The following is a 19,011-nucleotide window of genomic DNA, read 5'->3' as shown; positions in this document are numbered from 1 at the left end:
TTCGAATCCAGCGTCTGATGAATTCTTTCTTCTTTTTTTTCCCGCTACATATCAGATTTTGCCCACTATTTATCACGAGAAAGACAAGTAGGAATCATTAATAAGTTTGTGCATCATATTTTATTTGCACATTTATTGAATGGAAATGTTTCTGATTCACGCATGCAAATTTATCTTCAGATAGTGTCTTTATAGCAATGTGCGTGCAGTAGATAGCTCAGATTACATTGGGAAAACAGGCGACCGCTGCAAATTGTGCTTTAATGTTTAGCTGGTCAACTGTATGGTATGGAAATCTTACATACCTACTATATGAACCCGTCTCATACAGCTGCCATTGCAAGGCTCAGACACTTTGTAGAGAAGAATTTAACACAACTGCCTCTAGGAGTCGCCAATGGAAATAAAACAGACACGCACAAAAAATGTGCGTACGCCTGCCAGAAAGCTGCCGTGAAGGTGCGCATATTCCCACGTTCAGTTCATTGTTAGTAAATCCAAACGTGAGCGATTCTGAGCGTGAAACCTGGCGTACGCAAAGTTTTTGTGCGTACGCAGCGTTGATACATGAGGCCCCAGGAGAGTTCCCGGTGGGCCGGTCTGTTTTTTGGCCGCGAGGGCTGGTGTGTCTAGCTGCTTGCTCTCTCAGCAGTCACATTTTTTTTCATTTACTTATTTATTTGACCATATAGCCTCACTCTTTTTATTCATTATTTTGCCGCAGCTCCGCTCTTCTTATTTATTGTCTCGCAGCCCCATGAGCAAAATGCAGCCTGCAGGGTAATGATGATGTAACTATTATTCTGGCCACACAAGCATAACAGCACCATTGTGGTCCAGTGGTCAGCCACTGCGTTACAACGTCGTCGATCCGTGTTCAATCCTCACTTGAGTATTTCTTTTTTTTTTTATTTATATTGTGAAGACATATAAAACTGTAAGGTTGATGAACATTTAAAGTTCTAAAGCAGCTGTTTTCGTGATAGTGTAATTAGAAACTGAATTGGAAATGACCTTATTTTAATATAGTCAGTCGTGAACTGAGGTGGGCCGATCTAAGGCTTGAAACTCCAGGGCTATAAAGGAGTCCCACTCCGGCCCTGGGTAATGTATAGTCTTAAGGCTGATTTATACTTCTGATTCAATCGCTGGCGAATGCTACAGTGCTGACGCATAGCCCTTCGACGTGGCCGTCGGCATCGCTGATGTGCACCTCTCAAAAAACTTAACTACACGTCGCAACGACGCGTAGCGTAAACTCTGTGATTGGTCGGCTTGGTAGCGCTGACGAGTCTGGGCGGGGCCGAAAGCCGCGTGAATGGTGCGAGCCTAATGGAGCGATTGTTTACAAGTGTGGAGTACCGTGAAGTAGCTCCGGATGGAAAGTTTTGTTTTGTGTTTACCTCATAGTTAAAGTTGTTGCACGTCCGCCAGTTCCTGCCTCAAAATGAGCGAGTTTGAGCCACTTGTACATCCCGGAAGTGTTCAGGAAAAGCAAAACAACAGCGAAGAAACTCGACACAGAGGAACATTTACACCTCACTGCCAACTAGTGTTTCGGAAGTGTTAGTGCAGACCAACAGAGACAGTGTGCAGAAGTATTAATGCACAGCTACGCGCGTTGCATGCGCCGTGGGTTACGCCGGTCACTTGACGCAGAAGTATAAATCAGCCTTAAGTCATAAAAATACTTAAATACAATTAATTTTTGTTACACCTCTTGACGTCATCATTTCTTGTGCCCAAATGTTTTACACACTATTATGGTTCAACTCTGCAGAGACTATAATTTAGACCCAACATTGCATATCCTGCAATGTGACTATTGTGAAAGCACATTGCAACATCAATGCTGAAAACATATATTGTGCAGCCGTACCCTGAAGTATTATTTTACATGTAAATAAGGTCAGCCAAATATATATCTTCACATAGATATCTTTGGAGGTGTTTGCATCATTTAGGGGTTTATTTCAGTGACCAAATCTAACTTTGGGTTAACTTTAATCTCACTTTTGGGTTTACTGTAACAGGTAATAGATCACTGTCTACACTCCCATTTGTACTCACCGCACACTGCTGCTCATTATGCTCTGTTATTTGCATAAAGCTGAGCAGTGGTCATCTCTGTAGCATTGTTAATGGCTGCTGTCACTCTTGTGGCCTCTTATGACTACCTATCCCCTAAAGTTAAATAGGTTTTAAGTGGTCTGCTACTGCACATAGCTGTTCATTTGAAAGTCAGTGGCTGGCTACCACATATGATCTGCACATGCAAGATATAGAGTTACTGTTACCAGCAGAGGGCAGTAGTCTAAATTCAGCATAAAGACATGGAAATTAAAAATAGGAGTGCGTAAATAAGCAAGTAGTTCTGCTTGGTGTTTTTAATAAGAATCAGGATGATGACTTGATTTGGGGGGTTTGGGGGGGGGGGACCCGAATCACCAGTAGGGACGCCATCACATTTGGGGTAGAATTGATGCCATGACTGGTATGAGAGTAGGGCTGGATCTTATATTTAAATATAAATCATTTAATATCAAGATATAGTACCATTTCTGTAAATTCAATCTAATAATAGTTTATATATACAGTTGAAGTCAGAATTATTAGCCCCCCAGTTTATTTTTTTCCCCAATTTCTGTTTAACAGAGAGAAGATTTTGTCAACACATTTCTAAACATAATAGTTTTAATAACTGATTTCTAATAACTGATTTATTTTATCTATGCCATGAAGACAGTAAATAATATTTGACTAGATATTTTTCAAGACACTTCTATAAAGCTTAATTGACAGCTTAAGTGACATTTAAAGGCTTAGCTAGGTTAATAAGGTGAACTAGGCAGGTTAGGGTAATTAGGCAAGTTATTGTATAATAATGGTTTGTTCTGTGGAAAAAAAAAAAAAAAAAATATATATATATATATATATATATATATATATATATATATATATATATATATATATATATATATATATATATATATATATTGCTTAAAGGGGCTAATAATATTGACCTTAAAATGGTGTTTAAAAAATTTAAAACTGCTATTATTCTAGCCAAAATAAAACAAATCAGACTTTCTCAAGAAGAAAAATATTATCAGACATACTGTGAAAATTTCCTTGCTCTGTTAAACACCACTTGGGAAAAAAATGGGAACTAATAATTCTGACTTCAACAGTATATTGAAATATAAAATGCCTATTTCCCATATTATTTTGTTAGCGTATTATTATTTGTTAAATAAAGGTGATGCATACTGGATGGAGGGCCCCCTGTGGAATTTCACATGAGGTCCCAACAGATTCTAGAATTGCCTCCGGCTTTCAACTGAAGCTCGATGCTGCAGAGACTGATGTCACAAGCCACTGTATGTGGTTTGAGTGGAATCAAAGAGGTTACAGAATTTACAGCAGGATCTAGGCTGGCAGACATTGCGTTTAGGGACTTTCATACATGTTAGTTATAGGAAGTCAGTTATAGTAATTAGCCACCAGGCCCGAATTCTTGAGAACTAATTTTCCCTGAATCATTTTTAAGGATGCATTTGCACCATCACTTAAGAACATACAGTTGAAGTCCGAATTATTAGCCCCTCTTTGAGATTTTTTTCTTTTTTAAATATTTCCTAAATGATGTTTAACAGAATAGGGAAATCTTCACAGTATGTCCGATAATATTTTTTCTTCTGGAGAAAGTCTTATTTGTTTTATTTTGGCTAGAATAAAAGCAGTTTTAAATTTTTTAAACACCATTTTAAGGACAAAATAATTAGCCCCTTTAAGCTTTATTTCCGATAGTCTACATGTCACGGTTGCAGGTTTGTGCACTCTTCCAGAGTGTCTGTTTGATCATGTGAGTTTGTTTTGTTTTTGTTGCCCGCGTGTATTTGTTTTGGTCACGTGTTATGACGGCACTCAGTTGGTTTGATTAGTTCACCAGCTGAGGCTCATTATCGCGCCTATATATGTGCGACGGTTTCTGTGTTTCCTTGTCAGTTCGTTACGTGTGCTTATGTGTTCATTTGTCTGTGCTCAGGACCGTCCGGAGTTACCACTGGACCCTGTTTTCCCGTCTGATCCCTGCTCTGGTTTCTCCTAGTCCTAGCACCGCACTCTCTGTTACATTTATCTTGACTGTGTCAATAAATATTCTATCACTTGCACTTGGATCCATCTGAACATTGGACACTACAGAACAAACCATTGTTATACAATAACTTGCCTAATTACCCTAACCTGCCTACTTAACCTAATTAACCTAGTTAAGCCTTTAAATGTCTCTTTAAGCTGTACAGAAATGTCTTGAAATATATCTAGTCAAATATACTGTCATCATGGCAAAGATAAAATAAATCAGTTATTAAAAATAAGTTATTAAAACTATTATGTTTAGAAATGTGTTGAAAAAATCTTCTCTCCGTTAAATAGAAATTGGGAGAAAAAATAAACAGCGGGGCAAATAATTCTGACTTTAACTGTACATCGAGCCCCTCCCCCAGAGAATCATTCGCTCCTTTACTAGAGGGTGTGGCTTTCTTTTCAGATCATCCATAGGAACATTTTGTCTACTTTCTCAGGGCATCTCCAACTTTAACAGATGCACATCAGTTGTTACCTGTTTTCTTATGGTCATAAATATTCAGGACCCTCACTGTTTATGGTTTTTGTAACCAATAAAACCACTTAATTGTAAAGACTTTTATAGAAATATTAGTATTTCTCATTTGTACAGTAAAAAAGTCAATGCACAAAAGTAGAATCTAATTTAGTTAATACTTCAAAATGGTTCCTAGAACTAAAATCATTTTCACGTCCTATTAAATAGCAAGTATTCTTACTCAGCTATAATAAATGTAAAAAAAAAATAATAATTGTAGTGTACAAGCTTCTAGGGATGCTTCTCCAAAAATATGAAAATTCTGTCATCATTTTCTCTATCTCGACCTGTCCCAATCTCTTTCTTTCTTTCTTTCTTTCTTTCTTTCTTTCTTTCTTTCTTTCTTTCTTTCTTTCTTTATCCATCATTGTTCAATCTGTCTATCCATTCATCCATCCATCCATCCATCCATCCATCCATCCATCCTTCCTTCCTTCTTTATCCATCATTGTTCAATCCGTCTATTCATTCATTCATCCATCCATCCATCGATCAATCTTTTTCTTTCTTTCTTTCTTTCTTTCTTTCTTTCTTTCTTTCTTTCTTTCTTTCTTTCTTTCTTTCTTTCTTTCTTTCTTTCTTTCTTCTGTTGAACACAAAAGATATTCCGGAGAAATCAATGGTTACAGATTCTCATCTTTCTTCAAAATATATTTTTAACTGTTCAACAGAAGAAAGAAACTCATAAAGATTTGGAACCACTTGAGGGTGAGTGAAAAAGTCATCACACTTTCATTTTTGGGTGGACCACCCCTTTAGATTCACCTTGATATCACCATAAATGATCAAAACGGACGATTGACCCTTCGCTAAGCCCCGCCCTCCTTAGTTACTGTTGCTAAGCCTGTCAAGCTTTCGTGCCTGGCACGGCTTTTCTAATGTGCAACTGATTAGAGAACAATTCAATCAAAATTGAAGCTAGCTTAGCCTAGTCGCCTCATACGCTAACCATTCAACAGCTCATGCTCAGCAGGACAGTTAAAATCTAAAAACAATCTAATAATAACAAATTAAACCGTGATTTCTCTATTTTTAGCCAAAAAGCCTGATAGATTGATTGTTGTGCAATAAAATAAAGCGTTACTAACCGACAAGGGAAAGACGCATGGACAGTGCTTCTACATCATTCATACATAGAAAGAACAGACAGAAAGGCGAAATTTGTGCCGAATATTAGCATCATTGACCCATAACAATGTACAGTAAGTTACCTATTACTGTCAGTGTGTTTGTGTGCTCTTTATAAATGACTGAAAAACAGCTGCGGGTAAAGTATATTGACCGCAAGTGCTTAGTTTGTGATCATATCTCGATTTTGTTCTGTTGATTTGTAGTTTCAAATATTCGTAGCTTGAAATAGATGAAGATATGAACTTTAGTAAAGTTAGCAACAGATTCGCAGATTCATATTTTCCAGATCAGTAACTCATGACCTGTTCGCTATTAGTATGACTAAGTTACTATTGCGAGGGCTTAAACGGAGCAATGCTCATAATCAAGCTGGGGAAAAAAAAGACAACTGTGAAACATAACCTGCTTTGTATTTTTGTAGGAAACACTGTTTAGATCTGTTTAAGGTAAGAGGTGTGTGAGTTATTGCCGTCTATCACTGAATGTGTCAGGAATATCAAAACAAAACCAACTTAACTCCGCTCCTATAGCGCCCCTCACACACATTGGCATTTCTCCTCTTGGGGTTTTGGTTTTGAAAAGGGAAAAAAATTCCACCATCCCGTCCAAACTTTTAGGATACCGGGTATCAGATTTGCATAATCCATATGCACAGCGCTTTGGCCTGTTTCCCTCACTGGAAAGCTTGACAGAGCTCCTGCGCGTAGCTATGGTTGCTAAGCCACGATTGGTAGGTGGCGGTTTTTGGGTGTGGCTTAGCAAAGGGTCAATTATTTCATCAAGTACAGCAGTTTTAATGAAAAGTCTGTGCCCACAACTATCTTTGGCCTTTGTATTCCTTAATTAAAATTGCTTTTCCTCCCTTTGCAAAAACAAATCTTCTCTGTTGACCTCTTCAAACTAATTCTCACTCGTACAAGGTCCAACAATAGCAAACAATAATGATCCAATCATTACGCAGAAGTATAAATCACAATACAATCATTTCCAATGGACAAAATCAAGTCTTTCCCCCAAATGTTCTCCTTTTTTGACAAGTATTTGCAAATAGATAGATCAATTGGGTATCCAATCAACTTCCATTTCAGACTACTTCAAAGCAACTGAAAGGCATTGAAAATAGCAAGAGCGTAACCATAACAGAAGGCTTCTTTTTGAAGAAAAGAAGAAAGAAAAGGCTTTCGTATTGACAGCATTCTGGTACTAAAAATATGTAATGTATAACCCCTTGACATGCTTTACACCCTTATTCACTTCCCAGGGAAATATATGAGGGTAAAAGAGAGAGTTACGCGGGGAGTTTTGCATGCGATGGTGTCAGTACTCACTGTTGGAGGATGAAGACATGCGCCGTTGGGCAGCGGCCGGTGTGGTGGTGGAGGGTGGGGGAGGAGGGGGCAGCTCTGATGGAAGAGGTGGAGGAGGAGGTGGAGCCGGGATAAAGGTGCTTGCAGGTGGAGGAGGTGGAGGTGGAGGAAGCGGTAGATCTTCTGTGGTTCCCGTTCCATTCTCTGGGGCAGGTGCTGTGTCTGCCGCCTCCTCCAACAGTGCAGAACCCTGCCGAGAAAGCCGGTTAATGTGGAACACTGCATATACAGTTGACAGAAAAAGTATGTAAACCCTTTGGCATTGGTTGGAGGGTTGAGGTAGGGGTAGACGTTAATAAATTACAATGTTGCGTAATTTAATAAATAATAAAATACTTCTCATTAACTTCCGATTGCAGCTTTATCCCTTCTAGCAACAATGGCGGCGGCCATTACCAGTTATATAACAGATAATACAATCATTATCAGGGTTAGGGTTAGCTGTTGAAAAAATATATATGTTCTATCACATATTTGAGAATCAGTGTAATAAAAATTTCACAATATGATCAGAACATTATCAATATTTACAGAAAGAGGATTCTTAATAGTGGTCACAAAAACAACTGTTTATAAAGTATTTAAAACTCACGTGTGAAAGTGTTATTAATGCTTTGTCATTGTATGATTCCCATTTTTACATTTAGAAAGACAAAAAAAAATGAGGGGTTGAAAGAAATTCAGTAGACCCGGTATTACATGACTCACCCTAGTTGTTTGTTCCAAGTATCTTTTAATTCTTGAAGCAAATTAAAAATCGTGTGACTTCAATATGTTCAGCCAATGTGTTCCTCTGGCATTTCAAATCAATTTCTAGGTTGCATTTCAATATCTCTTTCTAGAAAACATTTTACCTTATATCACACACATGTACAGTTGAAGTCAGAATTATTAGCTCCCTTTTTATTTATTTATTTATTTTTTAAATATTTCCCAATTTTTTTTTTAACAGAGCAAGGAAATTTTCACAGTATGTCTGATAAAATTTTTTCTTCTGGAGAAAGTCTTATTTTTTTATTTCGGCTAGAATAAAAGCAGTTTCTAATTAAAAAAAAAAATTTTGGGGACAAAATTATTAGCCCCTTTAAGCTAATTTTTTTCTTGCAAATTTTTAACTTAGTTAAGCCTTTAAATGTCACTTTAAGCTGTATAGAAGTGTTTTAGAAAAATAGAAAAATTTCTAGTCAAATATTATTTACTGTCATCATGACAAAGATAAAATAAATCAGTTATTAGAAATAAGTTATTAAACTATTATGCTTAGAAATGAGCTGAAACAATATTCCCTCCATTAAACATAAATTGGGGAAAAAACAAACAGGGGAGCTAATAAGTCAGGGGGGCTAATAATTCTGACTTCAACTGTACAATCACACCGGTGTGATCAGCCTTGGCAGATCCCTGAAGCGTAATCACACTGCTAAAATTCAACAACTAAATTTCAAATCTGACAGAGCGCACTGAGGCACAGAAAAAAGTGTGCAGCACTTGTCATAAATCAAAATGTATCCATGCTTAACAATTTATTTTAAAATGTCTACATGTAGAAACAATTTGACCATATACCACACAGTAGCACTTTTTTTGCGATGCCTCCTTCAGCAGCTTTTTCAAGCATTTAATGAAAACTTTCATTGTATGATTACCATTTTTAAAATTCCATCAATTCTGAATACTTAAATGTTCACAGACTGAACAACATGATTAATATACTTCCCAAAATGGCATAATCTGACCAATACACCTCCCAGTGGGCCACACCATATGCACTGCAGCTTGTAATGAATACACAATTAGCTCTAACTCAGTGGTTTGCTGGAATGACAGAACATCTGCTAAGCTAAGAGCCGCAATCCTTCACAATTAGCATCTCTAGGGACCACCCGCCTCTTACCACTGATGCCAAGTAAACAAGCCCTGACCTTTCACCCCATACACCCCCTCCTCCTGGACTCGTGCCGCACGCGTGCCTGTTATCCCCCCTCTCCGCCTCCTCATCATCACTATCTCCAGCATATGGTGCATTTCATGTCCCATGCATGTCCGCGATAATGGGTCATTACCCAGAGGGACATGTGGAGTACCATCTGGTTCCATCAAGTGGCCAGACGCCCCACTGGGCATCTAATTGGCTCAATGAAGATTAGATCGGATAGTAGAAAGGGGCCACTTCTAATGCTGATATCTTGCTAATTATGTTCCCGCTAGCTCACATTATGCAAGTTCTCGCCAACGGAAACTGGAGAATTCATTCGCAGAGAAGTGAATATCGACATGTGTTCTCAAATGTGTTCGTAAAATACTTTAGTGTCAATTAAATGGATGCTAATGACACAATTGTTGACATAGAAATGAACATGGAGTTTTCAGTAATGTAAGTGTTAAGTGCTTCTGCTAAAATGAATCAGAATTAATCGAAATTAATAGAATTTTTGGTCACATTTATTGTTATGTACAATTTATGTCATTAAAAAAAACATTGACCAAGACTTTTAGCTTAATAAACGACTTATTAACTGCTTATTAATACAACCACAAATCAGAAAAAGTTGGGACAGTATGGAAAATGCTAATAAAAAAGAGTAGTGATTTATAAATTGACTTTGACTTGTATTTCATTGCAGACAAAACAACAAACATTATTTAATGTGTTCCTCATCATTTTTATTGTTTTAATTTTTATTTTTTTAAATAAATACGTATTTCAATTTTGGTTCTTGCAACACTTAAAAAAAAAAGTTGGTACAGGAGCAATTTAGGGCTAGTAATCAGGTAACTTGGTTAAATAATGATGTGATTAAAAACAGGTGATGTCAACAGGTGATTGTAATTAAGATTTTGTACAAAAACAGCATAAAACAACGGTCTAGTCCAGGGCTGTTCGATTGTTAGCCCGCGGGCCAAACCTGGCCCCCGAAGCTATTCGTTCCGGCCCTCTAAATAGTGTGACCAAGACATCAAAAATAAATTTAGTTCAGTCCATAAATTGCTATAATCATGAAGTGACGTGCATCTGTTCAATACAGCACGAGCTGCAGTTGAAGGCTGCACAGAAAGCCAGTCACCTGACATTAAGCGAGTGGCGTGAGCAGCTGAATGTTTGTAGAAAAGGTCTTTTGTACAGTGCACTGATATCGTCAATAGGGATGCAATGAATAGCCGATTTTACTACTGAATGTGCTTTAATTCATTACGATTAATTAACCTTAAAGCTGGCGATGTAGTGGCGCAGTACGTAGTGCTGTCGCCTCACAGCAAAAAGGTCGCTGGGTCGCTGGTTTGAGCCTCGGCTCAGTTGGCGATTCTGTGTGGAGTTTGCATGTTCTCCCTGCGTTCGAGTGGGTTACCTCCGGGTGCTCAGGTGAATTGGGTAGCCTATATTGTCCGTAGTTTATGAGCGTGTGTGGATGTTTCCTAGAGATGGGTTGTGGGTATAAGGGCATCCGCTGCGTTAAAACGTGCTGGATAAGTTGGCGGTTCATTCTGCTGTGGCGACCCTGGATTAATAAAGGGACTAAGCCGACAAGAAAATAATTGAATGAATGAATAACCGTAAAGACGTCTCAACGCCGCGTTTCTGTTGCTCGGAATGAAACTGCTGCAACTAAACAAATTTATGCCAACTGTGTGCTAGTTTAAAGTATTTCCCGAGGCTAATACGCAAGCAGTATAGCACGTTCACGTATCACGTCTTTTCTGTGTGCAGGTTCATTATTTCCAATGGAGACATGCGCATATTAGGGGCGATGTGCGCACAGCTCGGAGAGCGGACTGACGAACTTGCCCCCTTCAGGCACACATGAGAAGTGATCTCGCGCTGTAGTGGCGAGAAATGTGCGTGGCTTTCAGTGCAATGTAAACAAAAGAAACGTTAGATGAATTGTTAGAAATTATTCAAATGATTTTGTATGTACAGTTGAAGTCAGAATTATTAGCCCCCTGTTTTATTGTTTTCCCCAATTTCTGTTTAACAGAGAGAAGATTTTTTTAACACATTTCAAAACATAATAGTTTTAATAATTCATCTCTAATAACTGATTTATTTTATCCTTGCCATGATGACAGTAAATAATATTTTACTAGATAATTTTCAACACACTTTTATACAGCTTAAAGTGACATTTAAAGGCTTAACTTGGTTAATTAGGTTTACTAGGCAGTTTAGGGTAATTAGGCAAGTTATGTGTAATGACGGTTTGTTCTGTAGACTATCGAAAAAAATATATAGTTAAAAGTGGCTTAAAATATAGCTTAAAATGGATTTAAAAAGAATTAAAAACTGCTTTTATTCTAGCTGAAATAAAACAAATAAGACTTTCTCCGGAAGAAAAAATATTATCAGACATACTGTGAAAATTTCCTTGCTCTGATAAAACATAATTTGGGAAACATTTAATGCTTGTTGTATTTTCTACATTGAAGTACAAGTAAAAGTGAATTTATAAATCACTTCTTTCTTTTTCTATATTCGTTTTCCATACTGTCACATCTTTTTTCTGATTTGGCGATGTGCTTAAAGGAATAGTTCACCCAAAACTGAAAATTCTGTCATCATTTATTACCCCTTGACTTGTTTTTAACCCGTTTTGACTTTCTTTGTTCTGTAAAACACAAAAGGAGATACAGCATTTCGAAGAAAGATAAGAATCTTGTAACCATTGACTTCCACAATATTTGCTTTTTCTACCATGATAGTCAATGGTTACAGGTTTTCACCTTTCTTCAAAACATCTCCTTTTGTATTAAACAGAATATGTACACGTATATAAAAGAACATATCTAGAAATAATGCTTGTTGTATTGTCTTCATTGAATTATAAGTCAAAGTAAATTTGGAAATCACTCCATTCTTTTTTTTTTATTAGCGTTTTCGCATCTTTTTCTGATTTGGCGTTGTACTTAAAGGAATAGTTCACTAGTAACTCAATGGTTACACATTTTCATCTTTCTTCATCTTCTTTTGTGTTCAACAGAAGCATGAACGTTTTAAAGGTTTTGAATCACTTAAGGAAATTGTGAGTCGTTTTCTTTATTTTGGGGTAAACTATCCCTTTAACCACTAGGCTATTGTGCCTAGTTTTAGCAGCCATTATGATTTACTTCAAGCTGAAAATGCTTATAGGAAATTCAGCCTTGTATGACTGTATTTACTACATAAAATAGAGAGGTTTAGCAGAATGTTTAAGTTGCTCTTTTAAAAAAATGGACAAGAACTAGAACCATGGTCTCCATCATTTCTAAATATTGAAAATATAAACAGCATGGAAAGTTTGCTAGGTAACTTGTTTTTTGTTCTGTAAGAATGAAAATCAAACATGTTTTTACAGGGTTTCTGCAAATATCACATTGTCAAATTTAAGACTTTTTAAGACCTTTTTTAGATCATTAAGTATTAAATTTAAGACCTATATCGCAATATTAAAAACACGCAAGAGAAAATGCAAAATCACAAAATTTTGGTAAAATAAAATTATTAAATTGAACAGTACTAAAGACAGGTTAGATGTACAATTGAACTACAGAAAAAAAAAAACAACCAGACATCTTAAGGCTGATTCATACTTTTGCCTTTCGAACTATTCACCTGAAATCTGTTAAAGCTGCCAGTCGAAATCATGTCGTGTGCACCGAAAGCGATCCTCCGCAAACACAGCGATGACGTCACATTAAATAACAGAAAGCTGATTGGCTATTGCATGTTGGTCACATTTGTAGTTGTAACACTGCAAATTACACTAGGACTAGTGAAATAAAGAACTACAGCACCACAAAAACCGAGCAACAACAACAAAAAAGATTTTAAATGAGCATTAAATGTAGCGTTACATGGACATCAGGAAAAAAAGACCTGTGCAAAAATATTTAAGACCTAGAACAGCGAATTTAACACACTTTAAGGCCTAAAATATTGATTTTTAATGAATGGAAGAACAAATAACTGCACAAGTTCCATTTAAAAATTTTCAATAACAAATGAAATACCCTTATTTATATTGTAAATAAAAATACTTTTATGTAAGTCATTCTTCATTTATAGGAAACAAATCAGTGTTGAGTAATTGGAAAGCTCACAGGCAAAACATACTGTAATACTTCCAGGATCCGGTTGTCAAGCTCGCATAGCAAAACAAAGAAAACACTCAGCGCTGTTTACCCAGTGGCTCAATATGTGTACAATAAATGTTGAACTGCAATCCTAGCTCTGGGACGCCACACCTTGCATGGATTTGTGTTGTAATGTGACAGGTGTGACAGAGAATCCAGCGTGATCCAGAGCGAAGGGAGTTGAGTACTTTGGAAACTACTGTTGACTACTGTTTTGGCAACCATATTGGTTGTGGTATTGGGTGAGCATTTTTGTAGACTATAGATAATAAATAGTTAAACAGCCCTTGTTACAAACAAAACAAAGCAGTCAATAATAAGTGCTCACATACTTACACTTTTACGTGGGCTTTATTCAAAAACCACCCTTTATACCCTCAAATAGTTTACTTTTTGAGGGAGCAGCCATTTTGTAATGATGTATCATGATGTACCCATGATTGGGGATGCAAAATAAGATCATACTTTATATACGTGCTAAAAACAGTTCATATCTTAATAATAGGCAGGTAATAAGCCAGTACTAAATGGTGTGAACTGTTACTTAAACTAAAGTGCTACCAAAAAAAGATATTTTGAAGAATGTTGGGAAAAAGCATGCACTGACATCAATTGTAGAAACAAACAAAAAAAAAAACTGTAGAGGTCAATAGCTGTTTTTTTTCCCAATCAAGAAACATAATGTGTTCAAGACAGGAAGCCGATTAGTAAATGATGACAGAATTTTCATTTTTGGGAGAACTGTACTGTATTTTTACTACCAACACAGGCTCATTGTGGATACGAATCCCTGTCTACATTCCTGGAGATCACGAATTATATAGTCAGTCTGTAAAACAAATGCTACAGGGCGGCTTCTGTTCGTTTTAGTGCTACCACCTGACTGTTTACCTCCATACAGATGGCTTTTCCAGTGTTACCAGTTCACCCAGTGGCTAGCCATGTACGCTGGCGGACTTGGGATGTGGGGCGGAATTGACCGTGTCAATTGGGTTAGAGTCTGGTGAAGAATGTTTCCAGAAACCAGGTAAAACAAAAGCAAAAATAAATGACTAAAAATAACAGGCTGAAAACATGGTGAAATCACGAAGCCATGATATCTTTCTTCTTTAGATACCTTTTGAAAACACTATCGGTTGGGTTTAGCGAAGGTGGTAGGGTGGGGTGGTTGTACAACAAGCTGGCCTGGACGGCTGAAGTGTATATTGCGCCCTCTGGAGGATTTACGTGAGAAGAGGACGTGCGAGAGGAATTTGTGATCATCAGAAAGCGTACACAGCAGCTTCTGGTGGATTCGCAAAAACTGCGAGCAGACATACCTAAGGTTATGTATTTTGCTGTTCATATCCGCAGTGAGCCTGGATTGTTTAATACTGATATGTCCATACTTGTTAGTGGAGTGTTAAATATATGAAGTAGTCATTGTTTTACCTCCTCATTAGGTGCCATGGCTCTGCTGGGCTGCTGGTCCGTGGTATCGCTACCCAGGGTTTTATAGTAGTCCCCAGTGCTGGGCTGCTTGCTGAAACTTCGAGACTTTCGGTTTGAGTCAACTCTTCGAAGTCTTTCGTGGTTCTCGCCAGGATTCAGCTGCTGCCGAAAAATCACAAGCTTAGAAATGAAAGCAGCACAAAACGTAGAAAATTAACAATCAGCCACTGAATATCGCATACGGATCCTCCATTCTTATATTTATGGATAGATCTATGATTTTCTAACAACAATACAACAAGTCAAGTCCTCTCAGATTAAATAACACTTTGCCTTATTACATAGAAGTTTACAAAAATTGTATATCTACAGTGATTTGATTTTACAGGTCTGCTTTTTTAAACATTAGCACACTCTGAAAAGTTGTCCAGTCAGTTGACATCTAGCTGATATACTCTGGTTAACACACGCAAAAAAGTTACTCAGGTTACACAATCAAAAACTAAATCACTGCATGGTTACCCTGCTGAAAAATCCAGCTTAAACCAGCCTAGGCTGGTTGGCTGGTTTTAGCTGGTCGACCAGCCTGGTTTTAGAGGGGTTTTGGCCATTTCCAGGCTGGTTTCCAGCCATTTCCAGCCTGGTCTTAGCTGGTCAGGCTGGAAAATGACCAGCCAAATCCAAGTAAAGCCAACTTGACCAGCCTGGTTTAAGCTGGACATAGCTGGTTTTGGCTGGACTCCCAGCTTGGCTAGGCTGGTCAAGCTGGTTTTAACTGGTTATCTCCCAGCCTGACCAACTAAGACCAGGCTGGAAATGGCTGGAAACCAGCCTGGAAGTGGCCAAAACCCCTCTAAAACCAGGCTGATCGACCAGCTAAAACCAGCCAACCAGCCTAGGCTGGTTTAAGCTGGATTTTTCAGCAGGGATATGAACAGTTATTGTGTATTGAATAATGCATAATGTAGAATTAGCATAATTAGCATAATCACAATGACTTTGACACATCTATAAAGCCTTAATGGTAAACCTTAAAACTGTAAAATATATGACTTTACATTAAAGAACAACACTATCAGTGTCCTAACAACGACACGAATCTGATGTGATAACATATATTCCTAAAATAGACATACAATATGTTTGTTACTGTTGCAGGTAGTTAGCACAAAAACTCCTTTTAACATGATGATACCTTGTATCGCAGCATTGCGTCATATGCAGTTAGGAGATGTGTGAATCATTTTACTGTGAACGCTAACCCCAAATGGTTACAATCTTTATCATTGATTTCATTGTAATAAATAAAACAGTCTATGCAGTTACAATATGTGCAAATAAAAGTTATTGTTTCTTGGTAGAACATTTTATATGATCATTTAATCATTTTTATAAACACATGTTGTTACTACATAGAATAAAACATTATGTGCTCATAAAAATGATCCAATTATTATGATAAAATCATCATATATTGTTTCCAACTGCAGAAAGTGCTTTCACTTGATACTTTGTAAAATACAAAAACTTATATTACCCAACAAAACATAACCCTTTCACATATTAGATTAAAAGTACACATGAAATCAAAACTAACAGTGTTGTTTTTGTTAGCTCACATGGCTAGTTTTGTGGTGAACAATTCATCTGTGCATGTCATTAAGAAGAAAACACTTGTTTGCTCTTGTAATCTTAATATTGAAATATGAAAATGCACTTCCTGTTTGTTTTTAGTTGAATTTCTTAGACTAAGCCTGTCTGGCATCCTACCGCCCTAGTGTTTGTTTGAAAGACAAAGTACTGTACAGCCATTCGTGCCTCTGGCTACATAATTTGCAACCTCCAGAAATGTACACAGGGGTACATATTCACAATGAGCCTGTATTGATTTTTTTTTAGTCATTTGGACTAGAAACAAAACGAAAACTCTAAGTAAGAAAAGCATTTTTGCAGTGCAAACACAACTAAATAAGCTCTACAAACTCAAAATCTGTCAAGTTTTTAAAGATCCATGTTCAATCCACTTTAAAGGTGAACATAGATACACAATTACTTTTGCAGCTAACTATCGATTATGAGTTGATCCAACACAGTTAAGTTGTTTTTTGTTTGGACAACTTTTATGTTCCATCCACTTAAATAGGCAAAAACAATTAAGTTAACCTAATCGATTTGTGTTGGAAGAACATAAAGAAATTGTGTAAAGCCCTATTTTTTTACAGTGTATTACAGAACAGTGTACTTACTTTCTTAGTTTGTCTAACTTGTGATCAATCTGTTCAGCCAACTGAAGTAGCTAAACAGAATTTTCTATGCGATAAACTAAAACAAGCTGTTTTTATGCAGTGAAATGGAAGAAATCTCACTGAAGAGAGCATTAATCACACTCCAAAAAAATAATTTTGTTGCTTTGTTAAACTACTTATGTAAAATGAACTGAAACAACACAATTCTTGAGATTTTTGGGGGACAACTGGTCACACTTTATTTTGATGGCCCATTTGTTGGATTTAAGTTACATTGCATCTACACTGAAAAAAATTATTCAGAGATGATTCCTTGGATTTACTCAATTTTTTTACGTTAATTGGTTGTAAACAATTTATTTGTGTTGAATTTAAATAAACAAATTAAGTTGAACATTGTTAAACTTAATTTGTTTGTTTAAATTCAACACAAATAAATTGTTTGCAACAGTTTTGCATGCAACACTTTTTTCAGTGTACATGCCAACTAATTCTCATTGGATAATAAGTAGACTGTTAGGGTGAGATTTAGTGTAAGTTGACATGTACTTGCAAAGTTTCTTATAGTCAGTTAAATGTCTGAAAAAGAAGCAGTATCAACAGATATTAAGCAGACAGTCTACTAATACTCAAATGGACCATCAAAAGAAAGTGTTACCGGACAGCTTAATTGTTTTATGTTCAGTCCACTTTGTTAGCTTAATCCAATGGTCTCAAACTCAATTCCTGGATGGCCGCAGCTCTGCATAGTTTAGCCTCAACCACCTCCAACTCACACCTGCTTAATAGTCTCTAGTAGTCTTGAAGACCTTGATTAGTTGGATCAGCTGTGTTTGATTAGGGTTGGAGCAAAGCTGCAGAGTTGCGACCCTCCAGGAATTGAGTTTGATGGCTATGGCTTAATCGATTTGTGTTGGGACAACATTAATGAATTGTGTAGAAACCCATATTTTTTTTAACAATGCATAACAATGATAACAACCTGAATATATATCATAAATATTTAGTGTTGTTTATCCTTGCCATGGTTTGCCAAAAGAAATATAATTATTCAAGTGAGGGCTGATGTAACTGAACATGCTCAGAATCAGGCTATTTGGCCCCTCGACTCTTTTTTTTAACCTTTCTTACACTCAATATATAGAAACGGTGAATACTAGTTAAACTAACCTCGAAGAAAGCTTGTCTGACAGAACGAAAGTTGAATATCTTACACAGCGCCTGTCACCCTCACATATTTGAATATTGGCTTCACGCCTCCACATACACAATAAAATGTGGTTATGCTATTTTTGCTTTAATGTCAGCATGAAAATCCTTATATGATTCATTTGTCTTATGATCCTTTTGTTGTTAGCACGACTTTAAAATGACCCAAATCTATATTAAACCTTTCCGATTTTAGCTACTTTGTTTGTTTGACTAGAACTATATTGACTATTAACCGAATTGCTTCACATTAGAGAAAGCTGTCAAATTAAGCCTTAAAAACTCCTAATAAGTCCTGTTTAGTTCATGTGGTAAAGCCTCATGTGACGCCAGCTGATTTACCTGAAAACAAAAAGACTATTCATGGCACAATAGTTGAACTTTAACAAGGATTTATTTTTACTTCACAGTCTAAGCAGTGGAAACGCTGCAAAAGGGCTCTATTTTTTTTTTTTTACTTGTAAGCTGCATTCCAAATGGCTCACTATACACTTATATACAATATTAAGGTTTTTATAGTTTGGGATTTTTCATTGGTTTTAGTTTTGTTTTGACTTTTTGTTTTCAAATTCAATCCGTTTTTTAGAGGGAGATTTACTAGTTTTACTAGTTTCTATAATTTGAAATTGCTTAGTTTTAGTTTAGTTATTATTGTTTTCAGTATTAGTTTTAGATTTTTGCTTGCTGTTTTTTGTTTTTGTAAATTAGGATATTTGTTAGGTGCAAGATTCAGAATCAATTCAGTTAGTTAAAACATCACTATGATCTCAACTCAACTGAACTCAACTCAATTTATTTTTGAGCACTTACAACAAACCACAATGGGTACCAAAGTGCTGTACATAAAAACACA

At 36.6% G+C, this 19,011-nt stretch overlaps 1 protein-coding gene across 14 annotated transcripts in view; it reads right to left on the bottom strand.

Moving 5' to 3' along the window:
* espn (espin) overlaps nucleotides 1-19,011 on the bottom strand; it is a 156,070-nt gene that overhangs the window by 53,194 nt on the left and 83,865 nt on the right. For 7 of the 14 annotated variants that reach the window (XM_087263690.1, XM_087263691.1, XM_087263685.1 and 4 more), the window contains exons 8-9: nucleotides 14,704-14,865; nucleotides 7,129-7,357 (exon numbers count right to left, since the gene is read on the bottom strand). In XM_087263690.1, coding sequence (XP_087119816.1) covers nucleotides 7,129-7,357; nucleotides 14,704-14,865 — 391 coding nt within the window. 14 annotated transcript variants of the gene reach the window in all.

This window comes from Danio rerio, chromosome 8, assembly GCF_052040795.2.
Source record: "Danio rerio strain M-AB ecotype USA chromosome 8, GRCz13ab, whole genome shotgun sequence".
NCBI classification, from domain to species: domain Eukaryota; kingdom Metazoa; phylum Chordata; class Actinopteri; order Cypriniformes; family Danionidae; genus Danio; species Danio rerio.
The sequence above is the reverse complement of the archived record's forward strand: the minus strand, read 5'-3'. Positions and strand labels throughout refer to the sequence as shown.